A 15,061-nucleotide genomic window follows, 5' to 3' on the forward strand; every position below is an offset into this window, starting at 1 on the left:
AGTGTTACCTTAGAGAATCTATTGAGAGGGCTGTAATGTTAAATTCTTAACATCCAAATCTTTAAAGTGAAAACGCTTATTTCGAAACTCCCACTACTTAAAAATTTGGAGTTTTGGTATTATGAAAGGGTAATGGGCTGTGGTTTCTATAGTAGAAAACCTTATTTTAAAAAATGAGGGACCTCCCTGGTGGCGCAGTGGTTAAGAATCCGCCTGCCAATGCAGGGGACACAGGTTCATGCCCTGGTCCAGGAAGATCCCACATGCCGTGGAGCAACTAAGCCCTTGCGCCACAACTACTGAGCCCACGTGCCACAACTACTGAAGCCCGCGAGCCTAGAGCCCGTGTTCCACAACAAAAGAAGCCACCGCAATGAGAAGACTGTGCACTACAACGAAGAGCGGCCCCCGCTCGCCACAACTAGAGAAAGCCCGCGCACAGGAACGAAGACCCAACACAGCCAAAAATAAATAAATAAATTTTTAAAATTAAAAAAAAAATGAGTTTTTAAATAAGTAATTTATTAGTGCCTTGTGGTTTTCAAAGCATTTTCACATAGTTTGTGTCTGATCCCCACGTGCCCCCTGTGAGCAGATGCAGGGAGGTGGTGTGTCCTAATTTTAGGATGAAGACGCTGAGCCTTACAGAGTAACAGACTTGTTCAATGACGCGGAGCTTTTGGCTTTTGATTCAGTGGCCTTTTTTTTCCCTTGATTCAGTGGCCCTTTATGTTCTTTCTCAACTAAGTTTATCACTAAGAGTTGAAGAGCTATTTAATACTTTAAATATAGGTTCCCCAATTTAGTCATGCTTACTGGGCTTCACTTCGTTAAATGCCTGCCTGAGTCACACACCCTTACAGCTGAATGGTGGTGGCTATTTCTAATCTCTCATCCTCATTCCTTGCTCATCATTCTCTCCTTTGCATCATCGGAACAAATTCTGGGGCTTTCTTAAGTCAAGCACTTTGTAAGGATTGTTGTTAGAGACGGGCTCATAGAATCTTAGCATCGAAAGAGTATCAACCCACCTATTTTTCACTGGCAGAAACTGAAACTCTGGACAAGATAAATCTTGTCCATTTGGGCTTTATGGCTAGTTAGATGAAGAACAAAATCATGTGAAATCATGTGTATGTATGTATTTTGTGTTTTCCTTATAGTGTAAAAGAATTCTTTTTGCCCAGTTAGGTAAAGAAAACACGCATATTGGAGATTTCGCATCTTCAATGGAAAGTTTTCTTCTCCCTCCAGCCCCGTTTTTTAAAAAAAGGTATAAGGTTCAGTGTCAGAGGTGGTAATATCAAATCTTTTTTTTTTTTTTTTTTTAATGAGGATCTTGAATCAGATGCGTATGTTTGATTGATTGATTGATTGATTGATTTTGGCTGTGTTGGGTCTTCGTTTCTGTGCGAGGGCTTTCTCCAGCGGTGGCAAGCGGGGGCCACTCTTCATCGCGATGCGCGGGCCTCTCTCGTTGCGGAGCACAGGCTCCAGACGCGCAGGCTCAGCAGTTGTGGCTCACGGGCCCAGCCGCTCCGCGGCATGTGGGATCCTCCCAGGCCAGGGCTCGAACCCGTGTCCCCTGCATTAGCAGGCAGACTCTCAACCACTGCGCCACCAGGGAAGCCCTCAAATCTTAATTAGGAATAAAAATTTGTTAATTATCTATACATTTTATTTTTCCTCTTCCTGTTAGTATTTTGAGTATTAGAGGGATCATTCATTTCTTCTTATTTTTTGGTCAAATTAAAAAAAATATATATATATATACACACCAATGGTGATAGAAGAACAGAGGCAGTGTTGCATTGAGCAGGTAGCTGAGTCCTGGGTGCTGAAGGCCCAGGGGGAGGAAGCAGGTCTGCCCCCTCCCTTTGCTTCTCCAGAGCTGCATTGCAGTCCCTTCTCCCTTGACCCAAGATCTGTCCATGCTCTCTTGGGCAAGGGGTAAGAGTCCCAAGGTGATCCCTGCTGAGTTTAGGAGACTGAATAGAACGCTCTGTCCTCTGGGCCTGAATTTGAAATCTGAGAGGAATCAGATAGTTTTGTATCACTCACCTGTCTTTCTGGAGCTTGGAGGACGAGCCAGTCATGCCCACAGGCAGCGTGTTTTGTAGGGAAACTCTAAAGCAGCCTATATTTCTAAACTTTTCTTCTGTAGCCTCACATAAATAGGACAAAGAGCCCAGCAGGTATATTTTTAACATTTTTGCCTTTATATTTTTATTCCTGTTATTCCCTCTGTCTGAAAAGCCCTCCCCACACCCAGTCCCATTTCCTTAAAAAGTTGAGTTTCACTTATTCTTTAAAATATAGCAAAATATGGCCTCTATGAAATTTTCTGTGATAACTTTGTTGGATTAAATTTTTTCTCTCCTCTTAACTCCTATTACATTTTGTACTACTTACAGGGTCCTTTTCACATACCACCTCTAGTTGTAGTTATTTATGTGTGTGCTTTTTGTCTTGGTGAGATTTTTTAAAAGAATTAATCAATTTACTTTAAAAAAAAAAATTTATTTATTTATTTGGCTGTGCCGGGTCTTAGTTGAGGCATGTGGGATCTTTAGTTGCAGCATGCGAACTCTTCGTTGTGGCATGTGGGATCTATTTTCCCTGACCAGGGATCGAACCTGGGCCCCTTGCATTGGGAGCGCAGAGTCTTTAGCCACTGGACCACCAGGGACGCCCCTAATTTACCTTTTTTTTTTTTTTTGGCTGTGTTGGGTCCTCATTACTGCACACAGGCTTTCTCTAGTTGCGGTGAGCGGAGGCTACTCTTCGTTGCAGTGCACGGGCTTGTCATTGCGGTGGCTTCTCTTGTTGCGGAGCACAGGCTCTAGGCACACAGGCTTCAGTAGTTGCAGCACGTGGGCCCCAGTACACGGGCTTCAGTAGTTGCAGTGCATGGGCTCAGTAGTTGTGGCACGTGGGCTCAGTAGTTGTGGCTCACGGACTCTAGAGCGCAGGCTCAGTAGTTGTGGTACACAGGCTTAGTTGGTCCACAGCATGTGGGATTTTCCTGGGCCAGGGATCGAACCCACGGTAAGTAATTCACAGATTTTGTAGAAAAGTTGGGAAAAAAGAAAAAGAAAAATTATCAATTATTGTACTTCCCAGACTCCTCAAAATAAATACTATTAAACATTATTACTGGTAATACACAGCATCTCTAAATTCTTTATTATATTAACTTAATGGTTATCAAGTGCAAGCATGCATCTAGATCCCCCAGAGGGCTTGTTAAAACACAGATTCCAGGCCTCAAACCCAGCCTTCCTGATTCAGTAGATCTGGGGTGGTACCTGAGAATCTGCATTTCTAACAAGTTCCCAGGTGATGGTTAGGCTGCTGGTCCATGGACCTTACCTGAAGAGTCGCTGAATTAGCTCATTTAATCCTCACCTAAACCCTATGAAGTAAGTACCGTCATTATCACCATTTACAGATGGGGAAACTGAGGCACAGGGTGGCCACATAACTTCCTCAAGGCCACACAGCTGGGAAATGGCAGAGCCAGGATTCCACCTTAGACACCCTGGGTCCTGAGTTCATGCTCATAACCATGACACTGAACAGATATGTTGTTAACAGAGCACAGAGTCTCTCTGGAGACCAGAAAGGTTTCACAGTAGAGGTAACTGAGAGGCAAGTCTTAAAGGAAGGGTTGGGAGTCCCTGAAGGAAGGTTGTGTTTGGGTATTCAGGGGTGTGGGGACAGCATGTGTTAACAGCCTGGAGGAAAGAAAGGATGCGGCTGTTGTTGGAAATGGTACACAGTTTGGTCTTGCCTGTATAGGTCTTGTTTCCCCTAACTGTCCCTTGAGGGCAAAAGTCAGTGCCCTGAATTCTACACCAAGTATCAGGCCTCCATTATCGCTCAGTAAATACTTGCCGACTTGACTTTCTCATGATAAGATATAGCGAACGTGACTTTATAATGAGGAACTAAAATGTCAACACTTTTCTGGTTAACCATGATAAAAAATAAATTAAGCCATACATTTTTTGAGGATGTCTTATTGTGCAAGTTTGGGTTGCTTTCATTTCATTGTGGAGTGTGATGAGGAAGAAATAAGGCTTTATTTTCCTTCTTTGGGAGATTAAGCTCTTTAGCTTAGTTGAAGTTCCCTTGATTTAACTGCTTTTAAAAATTACTGCCTATTTACATGTTTTCAGGTGAAAAGAAATAGCAGCTATGGAGTAAGAATTGTAGTCTCTTGCTTCTTGGTTCTGGTGACAGAATCATTTACTATTTATTCTGGGTTTTCTATCTTCATTTGATCCTATATTTTGTTTGTTTTAGATAAATTGATTCTGCCTTAGGATAATAGAAAAATGTGAAAAACATTTCAGCTGGAAGTAGGTTAGTTTATAGAAAGACAATTTGTTTTAAAATGTCATTGCTATGGAGAGAAAATATATGAAAAACAGAGCTTCAAGATTAGCCATAAGCCCTAGTAAATCCTCCAAGTGTTTTTTTTTTTCAAATGGCCTTCATAAGAAAGACAGCTATGTTGTATGTGTATGCGCGTGTGTGTGTGTGTGTGTGTGTACATAACTTTTGGAGAGAGAACAAATTCTCCCATTCCTCTCCGATATAAATAAGCTGGGGTATGTGCATAAGGACAGGATTAGTTTTACATCTCTGCCCCATCCATTTAGTTTTTTTTTTTTTTTTTTAATTTAATTAATTAATTTATTTATGGTTGTGTTTGGGTCTTTGTTTCTGCGAGGGCTTTCTCTAGTTGAGGCGAGCGGGGGCCACTCTTCATCGCGGTGCGCAGGCCTCTCACTGTCGCAGCCTCTTTTGTTGCAGAGCACAAGCTCCAGATGCGCAGGCTCAGTAGTGTGGCTCACGGGCCCAGTTGCTCCGCGGCATGTGGGATCTTCCCAGACCAGGGCTTGAACCCATGTCCCCTGCATTGGCAGGCGGATTCTCAACCACCGCACCACCAGGGAAGCCCCATCCATTTAGTTTTATAGCTTAGGGTCTTGGTGCTTTGAAAGAATTATATCAGTTCCTTATATCTGTATATCCATTTACAGTTTCAAAGCACTTTTGCATGTATTCTCCACTGATCATAGACTTACATTACTTACCTATAATAAATTTTCTTATATTAATAGGCCAGCTACAAATGCATGCATACTGTGAAAACCCAGATATAGTGTTATGTGGAAATAAGAGTGATCTGGAAGACCAAAGAGTAGTAAAAGAGGAAGAAGCCAGAGGACTTGCAGAGAAGTATGGGTGAGTATTTTTGTGGAGGAATCTACAGAGCAAGTTTCCAATACAAACATTTGCATATGAATGGGTAACACAAAGGGCAAAAGCAAAAAATTGAAACACTCAGATGTAGCCCTTGGGGGGAGGTGTCAAATACCTACTTTGCATATTAATATTGTATGATATGGGAACCATAGCAACAGCAGTGGGCGAGGGCCCTCATTCAGCGCTTCAGTACCGTTTTTCTCAATCTCTTGGTGTTTGAAGAAAGACAGCTTTGAGGTCAAATGCCCTAGCTACGTAAGGCCTCCTTTCCAAGATGCAGGTAAGAGACACCCAGGATAAGGAAATTCTCTATATTCAGCGAGGAAATTTCAAAGCCAGTTCCTATGCTGCTGTAGAGAGCTCCCGCAGACAAGAAGGCCTTATTGGCTTTGGAATATCTGTGCTGGGAGAGGAGTGTGAAGATCCGCTTTGGTTTAAGTTGTGTTTTTGTGCTGGAGAATCAACTAAATACTGTCTTCCTCCTTTAGCTCAGGGGATAGGTTCGTAGTAGCAGCAGCATTAACTGGACATGAAAGAAGGGGTCAGCCGTTGCTAATTAAAGTGTCTGGGGCACCTCTACAAAACAATTTGTGCTTTACTTTCTTTCTGCCTCTAATATAATGAGAATGCAAATGTGTATGTATTAATTACCCTTAATATAAGTGGGAGGCAGCAAGTGGGATAGAGAAGGAAGGGGGGGAGAGAGAGAGAGAGAGAGAGAGAGAGAGAGAGGGAGACAGAGAGAGAGATGGGGTGGTGTGGGGTGGTAAGCTGTGTGTAGGGGGTGTTACCGGGCTGGAGGCCTCTGTTGTTAGGCAGGTCCAAGGGGGCAGGAGGAGGCCTTTTCCCTTTTCGTTGTGTGACCCCTGCTTTGTTCTTCCTTGGGCTGATTGAGTTGGGAAAGCACTCAACGATGGGGTTCACACCGGGGGGATGGGGTGGGGGGGGGAGTGGAAGGATAGGTTGGCCCGGTGGGAAGGAGCCAGAGTTTGGAGAGCTTTGAATACCAGGTAAGAAGAGTGGACTTGATCTCCTGGGACACAGGAAGTTGCTGAAAGCCTTCAAACGTGGAGGGCTGTTATATGAGTACTTTCCCAGGTCAGCCTGGGGATGACGGGTGGGGTGGAGTGGAGAGCTGTTGGGCGGCCTCTGTAAAGTGTTGCTTTGTGTCTGACGCTGGAGCCCACAGGGCAGGCGGTCAGAGGGGAAGATGGATTTGAAGTGGTGGAGAGCCAGAACCAGCTGGGACCCGTAATGATGGACTGAAACTTTTATCAGTTCTTATTGCTTCTGACCTGGACGGTGTGGGTGTCCTACGGAAGCCAAGACCCTTTGCCACAGAGCTAAACACACACACCTGGCCCAGGAGGTGGAGAAGCTGAAGGGGGATCTAGGGGAAGGTGGAAAGGGGGCAGGTCTGGGCACTGGTCTGTGCCAACGAGGTGAGCCAGCGGAGAAGCGTCGATGTATGAGCAGAAGGGCTGCTCCTTCACTTCCGCCCTCTGCATCTCTCCGTGGTCCACCCTGACTGGGAAGGGAATTCTGGGAAGTGTTGTTCAATCCAGCCAAGCTGACAGATTGCAAAGCCACCACAGGTAGGGAGTGGGGGCCGGGCACTGGTATCTTTTAAAAGCTCTCCATGTGATTTTTGTGAGCAGAGGTTGAGAACCTCTGACGGAGGTGATTCTGAAATGGGGGCTGACAGAGCCCTGCAGGCGATTTTGATCACCTGATATGCCCCCTCCTCTCGTGAGAGGCACTTGTGTAAAGGAGTGAAAGGAAAGAGGGAGGGATCAAATACCACGGAGGCTTCTGAAGTGTTGAAGCTGGGCGCTGTGTTGCAAGGGCGTGAGGAGGAAGTAAGTGATGAAGCAATGGAAACTGTGGACCATGCTTTTGAGAAGTGTGTTCGCAAATACCAAAAAAAAAAAAAGGCAGCTAGAGGAGTTAGCTGGATCAAACAAGCACATTCTCAAGCCTTGTGGGGGAGTCTGGATTGATTTCTTACCCCTCTGGCCTTCTTCAGCCCTTGGCTTGTTTCCTCTGGGCAGGTTCTTAGGATTCCATCTCCTGCCTGGTATGAAAGAGCCTGGCATTGCTTTCTGACTATATGGGGAATCTGGGGATAACCGGGATTGTCTTCCCTCTGTGCCCAGGTTGGAAGATCTGGGGAGTATTTCATAAGAGGGACTCAATGTAAAGTTTCTGAACTGAGTTGAAATAAGGAGAGGAGAGATTAGCAGATAAGATAATTGAAATTATTGAAGAATGGAAAGGGATGGAAACGGACTTCCCTTAGGATTTAGGAAGCATACAATAGAGTTCTGTAGGCTGAGTTTCAGAGGAAAGTGTAACGGGGAAATTTGGTTCACGTGCATTTCACAAATTTGACATATGTTTAATGATTATTTTCACAGAAATCTTTTTTTCATTTTTAATAATCGTAATATTTTCATTGGTTGCACATGCACTAGAGGACTATGTTGGTTAGCCCATCGATGTGCTCACAGTCAGAAAACAGTAGTTTATGGCATATCTTCATATCATTTGTATGTTGTCTGATAAATTTGCATTTTTTGTTACTATCGTGTTGCCTTCTCTCCTCAGTTCATAAAAATGGGTCATTGGTTTGCAAGTGGTTCTCTGAAATATACATGCATTTGGAGAGTGAAAGACTATGTCTCAGAAAAACTTTGCAAACCTAATAAAAACATATTACAGTGCAAATATGGACCATAAATCTGTGTCTGCTGGGACAAGTAAATCTGAGAATGAGGGCTTCATGCAGCAGCCCAAAATAGAAAGGGTGAATTGGATGCATGATGATGAATATTCAAAAAATTATTTTTAGTAGACTAAGAATCCCTTCACCCCTAACTCCCTTTTTTTTTTTTTTTTTTGCTATAAAACTTGGTTAAATTGTAATGTGAAGCTCTTAGGTCACTTCCTAACACAGCAAAGCAATGTGCCCCGTAAACCAGTCAAGTTTTTTAGAACAACTACAAAATAATGCTTTCCAGCATGTAATATTGAATAATATTGTCAATGAACTCGGAGGAGAGAGCAAAACAGAGGGTTACTCAAAGTTGTACTTCTGCCAGCCAAAACTATTATAGTTCACACTGTTGCTGAAATACTTTCAAAGATAGCTACAAAGTCCGTGACAAATGTATTAAAAGAGAAAGCAGAATGCAACACTGACAACATTCGTCTTAGATGATACTGTTGGATCTCAGACTTTAGTGTGCTCCAGCTTCACCTGAACGCTGTGCCACTGAGTTTCTCATTTAGTAGGTCTGGGATGAAGCCCCGCATTTTACATTCCTAGCTGATTCCTAGATGCTGCTGCTGTTAGTGATTGAGGATAACACTTTGAGAACCACCTGTGTAGATAGATGTCAAGTTACTATGAGCTGTGCATGCTGGCAGATATTTTCCTTGACAGCAGAGCTGGACAAAATCATTATGCACAGAATATGAAGCAGGTGTCTACTTGTGCCTCGCTTGGAGAAGGGAAATGTGCTCAATGGCTTAACATCGGAAGATCCATGCTAAATCCAGGAGGATTTTTTCTCTTGCACAGTTAACGACATCAGCTTTGATAACAGACTGGGCAGGGACACTGGGATTGGTACCAAAGGAGCACCAGCCACAACTGGGTGGGAAAGGACTTTATTGTGAGTGAAAATGGTTGCATCTAAGCATCCTTCTACCCTCTTCTTTATTCACAGAAGATAGTTGGTGGTCAATATAAACCTTTTATTTTTGATTCAGGGTCGAGGGAAATAGAGAACATTATGAATATGATGAAAGTATGATAATTGAAAGTATGTATTTCACATGTGCTGTACAAAGAAAGAGTCAGCAAATTTTTAACAAATGAGATATAATTGACATATAACATTGTATTAGTTTTAGGAATACAACTTAATGATTTGATTTATGTATATATTGTGATATGATCACCACAGTAAGTTTCGTTTACATCCATCACCACATGTAGTTACAATTTTTTTTTCCTTTTTTTTTTTCTGGCCACACCTGGTAGCATGTGGGATCTTAGTTCCCAGACTAGGGACGGAACCCGTGCCCCCTGCAGTGGAAGTGCAGAGTCTTAACCACTGGACCACCAGGAAAGTCCCATGTAGTTACAATTTTATTTTCTTGTGATGAGAGCTTTTAAGATCTATTCTTAGGGGCAGCAAATATAAGACAACTTTTTTCCCCCACTGGAGACTGCTGGCTAGTGACGAGAAGGGTGCTCAAGAGTTTCTTGAATGAAGGATGTGTTAAAAACATTGATTTACAACATTAATAATATGAGTACAGACCATTTCTGGGATTTCAAGTGGCTTAGCTCAGCATACTGCTGTCAGTGTCTTATCTAGTCTGAACTAGATGAAATGTATGAATAGCTTGATCTCTAATAGTTTTTTACTCTTTGAAAACTTGTTGACATCCGACCCTTATTCAAGAAATAAATTAATGCCGTATCATTGGGCACATTTTAAAACCACACACATAAGCTGCAACTAAACAGACAAGGCTGATTTCCAGAGCCCCAAAGAACTCAGTAGAGGACCTGAATTTCATTTGGGCACAATCTCCCAGGCTGAAACAGTTTATACACTCACTCTTTCCTGTAAACGCTTGTTCATTTACCAGCCAACAGGCCATGAAAAGTAGTGAGGCTCGCTTCTTACTTTAGTGAAAAATACCTTCATAATCTCTGGATCCACACGTGAGCCAAATATCTAGAACCATTGGACAGAATCACCAAATACACTTGCTTTCATTCCTGGGATCTAAGATCTTCTAGTGTTGTAGAAATAAGTCATGGAAAAGAAAACATCTAAAAATGTGGGTCCTAACCTATGACATGAGCTGGATATAGGTGTCTCGCTGAAAAGCTGCAAATGATAATGCCCACGCTAATTTTCGTTTTGCTCATTTGTTTTAACTTAAAAATTTGTCATTTATCTATTTATTAAAAGCACATCAAAATTTGTGTTCTGCATGTGTTCCAAAAGGTCACTAAGTGCTCGTTTACAGATTGATATCAATTAAATGCACAGGATTTTTTCAAATGTTTGGCGGTACTGCTCCCTAGTCATGCTGCTCTAGCACCACCATGTGGCGAGAAGGAACAATACACCTGTCTCCATGCTTAAAAGAGGGACAATTGATCCTCTTGAATTTAAGCTAAGATTACTAAATTTTTGCCTAGAAAGTTTTAGGAAAAGCAGAATATTATTTTTAGAGAAGAAGAGAACCCCATTAGATGAACACTGATCGAGCACTTGCCGGATGCTTGGCTTGTGTTAAGCCCTTTACGTGTATTATCTTATTGCCTCCTTATCAAGACCCCATGAAGCACTGTTAAACTTCTTTACAGATACGGAGAACTGTTCAGATAAAGTAGCCCGAATGCCTTCTAAAAGTGAACATCAGGAAGATATGGACATAAAAATATGACTGACTCCATCCACTAGACTTCCTGTGCCCTTAGGACAAGCTGAGCAGCCCAATTTTCAAATGTGAGGACAAGGCACATTTCTGTGTCTGGGGCATCATTTTATGCTGGAACAGAAGTCTTAATTCAGGGTCTTCACTGTGCGTCTCATCTAGTTTGCTTTTCATCTGGCAGCTCAAAGACCTGAGAGTAGAGAGGAGTGATCTCTAGCATTCATTTATTCCTATAGAAACAAAAACCATGTTGCCCCAATTGCTCAGAAGACTCTGAATAATTAGTCCAAAGATTTTAAGGTTGTTAACCTGACTCCTGGTCACATCACCTGAAGATTCACAAATGGCCAGGAAATATATTTTTAATTTTTAGTTTGTTACTAGAAGTTGAGTTAGGACTCTAAACTACATCTTATTAATACTGTACCTCTTTTAATATGAGTGACTTAAAAATGTACACCTTCACTCATATACCCTGAAATACTAATTAAATATTTGCTAAAGTTAGTAAATAGAGAATAGCTCATAGTTCTGCTCGAGGCATCGGTCATTTATACTTCAGTATTGATCAGTAAAGTAAGATCCATTTTCTCTCAGCATTTAGTGATAATCACTTGGGGGCAGTAAGGAACCTCTTATGGTTTGACAAGGACTGGAGGGAAACAAATGCTTTGAAGCATGAAACATTTTGGCTAGGACAGATCTGAGTGAGCCATCTCTGACGTAGGGAAGCATGGTTCAGTTTACCAGAATTTAGGGCAGGACTGTATATCAGCTACATTGTGGATTAAATCAGTGCTTATGGGCTAGTCTGGAAATCTAATGTTTATAATCTTGCTGAGGTCTCTTGGAGGTATGATTTTCCATGATTCAGTGACATTGTTTCTATGTGTCCTGAGTTTTAAACAACAAAATTAAAAACAAACTTTTGTAACCTAACCCATTACTGTGTTAGAAATAAGAAATGTTTATCAATGACACGTTTGTCAAAAATGACGCATTTCCAAGTGCTTTAAATGTTAACTCATTTAATCCTTAATAGGAAGATACTGCTATGATCTAGTTTTATGGATAAGGCAACTGAGGCACAGATGTTAGTAGCTTGTCAGGGCTACACAGTTGGTAAGGAGTCGTACTAGGATTTGAATCCCGGCAGGCTGGCTCCAGAGATTATGGCTCTTAACCATTCTCCAAACTGTAACTTCCATGCATAGGTTTTGTCATTTTTTAAAAAGTATTTTCAACTGTGTTTTCTCATTTATGCCTTAAAAATTATTGTGGGGTAATTACCAGGAGCTGAGATGGAAGAAACTATGGAAAGTAGAAGTAGCTTAATGGAGACCCTGTTGAGGAATCCATTGAGGCTGAGGACTCTATAGCTGGAAAGATATTTTTAATTGACTTTGAGGAAATTTTTAAAGTAAAATGTACACTATCATGACTAGTATTTACAAGAAAGTTTACTGCTCAACTACTTTTTTATTTTTGTATTTCCAATTTCAACCCATTATTCTCGGAGGGAGAGATGAGTTTTTCAGTTGCTTTTCCATTAAACAGTAGCTTTCTGAATGGTGATAGAATGATCAAGCCTTCTCCTTAAGTATAAGAAATGTTCTGCAGATATTAAATTATTCTTCATGGGTATAATTGAGAAAGAGCACGATGGAGAAAATCTAAGTATTTAAATTTTGAGAATTCTTAATCGAAAATTCAGCTCATGTAAAAATGGCAGCATTACAAAGTGTCCCCAGGACTTAGCTCAATAACATAGGTACTTGATAAATAAGTATTTATTCAGTCCCCACAAAGAATGTCTTCTTCAAACTTGGTAAAGAAGTACTGCATGTGACCAAGGGGATGGGAAAGATGTATTACCTTCATTTTGTGGCTAAGGCGCCAGATGAAGATGTAGGGAAAAAAGACTGACAGTAACCAAAGAGGTATCCAGGCAAGAGGTTTAAAAACCACTGAGATGATGTAATTTGCCCAGTGGACCCTTCTCTGATTAAGATATTTTAGAGTCAGCATATGAAGGGCTATGAACATGGTCATGGTATAATCAGTGGACCAACCATGTCCTTCAGAACTCAGATAGGTAGATAAATCCTCAAATGAAGTGATGGTTCCTCAACCAGTTTTTAAGAGCTATACTCAAACAGGAGAGGATTGTAGAGTCCAGTTGCAAGGCCTGTTAGCTCCCATAGGAAGCGAGCAGATAATAAGGCAACATCTTGAGGAAATCATAATGGGCAGACAGCCTTCCATCCCTACACATGTGCCCCTAATGTGCTTCTTGGTGACACAGGAAACAGAACAGTTGTGAAAAGATCTGTAAAAGTAGTAAGAAGGTTAAAACAAATCTGTAAAAGCTCTCCTGTGGAAGCTGCTCCTAGCCAGGAAATAATGAAAGAATAACCAAAGTTGTAATCAGAGTCATTGATGTAGTGTTAACATGCTATGAGAAGACAGGAAAACAAAGACATTCTTCAGGAAGAGTATTGTAATAGAGTCGGATGTTAAAGTCTCTATAAATGTAAGGAATATTTTACTGAATTCAATTGCAGGACTCCCAGAGGTGCTAAAACAACTTTCTTTTGTAGATTTTACATCTAAGAGCATTTTTGCTTACTAAGTGGTGGGAATGAAATCAACAGTTTGAAGAAAATACAATTTTATCACTATTTTCATGCCTTTATTTAGAAGGAGGAAGAACTTGGCAGGTGATTGATTAATCCCCTTGCAAAGACTGACTCTAAGTATGAAAGGTGACCACCATGACAAGACTGATGTCTTAAGAATATGTGAAAAGTAGCCTTACAGTTTTGAAATGATGCTTTGTGAGTTACTAAAAAATTACACCTAACCTCGGGCCCTGGGATAACAAAACAAACATACTTAAGATTGATAATACCTGAGGAACTCTGAAGTGCTGTGGAATTCAGAATGTCTTCAAGTGTGTGGTCCAGGAATACAGCCTGGAGCTGACAAGTGGCAAAGCCTTTGACAGATACAGCCAGGGACCTCTGATGTCTCTCTTATATCAGCTTGTTTTTTGTCTTTGTTTTTTTTTCCTCCATATGTAGCAAGTGAAACAGAGTTTTCTGTTTTGGAAATCCTCATGCAAGTATGCATATTTGGAACCAGTGGAGCCTATGGTTTAAGTTGGTTACACTAGAATCAAACAGCTGTGGATTCAAATCCTGGCTCCGCTACTTTCTAACATTATGAAATTGGGCACGTTACTTTATCTTTCTGAGCTGCAGTTTAATCATCTGTGAAATGGGAGTAAACACTTCCGGAAGTTTTACATCTGTTAGGAATGCATTGTCAATTATTTTATTTTTCACTTTTTAACGTGGCCTGTGTGGCAAAATGCTTTTGTTGTCTTGTATATTTGTATTCTTCCGATTTTCTAAGTTGAATTATCAAGAGCAAAGGTCACTGTCCTTTCCCTCCGCATGTTGTTACCCGAGTTGTCACTGTCTTCCAGAATCCCCTACTTTGAAACTAGCGCTGCCAATGGGACAAACATAAACCAAGCGATTGAGATGCTCCTGGACCTGATAATGAAGCGAATGGAACGGTGTGTGGACAAGTCCTGGATTCCCGAAGGCGTGGTGCGATCCAACGGTCACACCTCTGCAGATCAGTTGAATGAAGAAAAGGAAAAGGGGTCATGTGGCTGTTGAAGAGTCCTGCGAGCTGCACAGTAATTCAGGTGGCTCACGTCTGTGACCTGCTCTACGGTGATATACGGCACAGGGAGAAATTAACGGGCATTGTGTACAAACTGCTTCTCACCGTCCCGGTTAGACCTATCAGTAAAGCATCCAGTTTTAAACTTACTTTGCTGCAGCTTTGTAAATATTTCTTTAAGATTCAGCCTGAGAGTTAGGAGAAATATTTCACATAGCCAAAAGTGCCTTATAAAACCTTAGCCCATGGCAGTAGATCATTCAAATATTCAGGATTTTGTAGCCACAGAACAGTGCATTTATTATGTAGGATGACTGAAGATACTGTCACCTGCCTTAACATAGATAGGCCTGGAGTCTCACATTCAAGATCTTAGACATAATATCAGTGTTTAACCCAAATTTAAAGACCCTACTTGCACCATAGGGGACCTTCTAAAATGCCATCTAAACCATTTGAATGTTAAATAAGAATATACACAAATGATGGTTCAATGTCTTTGAGTATTAATTTATGTAAGCATTCTCTTTAAAATGAAATAGGGCAAATTATTGGCCATATCTGTAGACCTTGGATAAACTGGATCGAGAAATTATATGCTCACTGTGACTGTTGCTGGTGG

At 41.4% G+C, this 15,061-nt stretch overlaps 1 protein-coding gene across 6 annotated transcripts in view; it reads left to right on the forward strand.

Moving 5' to 3' along the window:
* RAB27A (RAB27A, member RAS oncogene family) overlaps positions 1 to 14,588 on the forward strand; it is a 71,153-nt gene extending 56,565 nt beyond the window's left edge. For all 6 annotated transcript variants that reach the window (XM_007194914.3, XM_007194909.3, XM_007194910.3 and 3 more), the window contains 2 exons: positions 5,133 to 5,256; positions 14,234 to 14,588. In XM_007194914.3, the coding sequence (XP_007194976.1) occupies positions 5,133 to 5,256; positions 14,234 to 14,432 (323 nt within the window). In that variant the 3' untranslated portion in view covers positions 14,433 to 14,588. The remainder of the gene's footprint in view (positions 1 to 5,132; positions 5,257 to 14,233) is intronic.
* The last annotated feature ends 473 nt before the right edge of the window (positions 14,589 to 15,061 follow it).

This window comes from Balaenoptera acutorostrata, chromosome 3 (genome assembly GCF_949987535.1).
Source record: "Balaenoptera acutorostrata chromosome 3, mBalAcu1.1, whole genome shotgun sequence".
NCBI classification, from domain to species: domain Eukaryota; kingdom Metazoa; phylum Chordata; class Mammalia; order Artiodactyla; family Balaenopteridae; genus Balaenoptera; species Balaenoptera acutorostrata.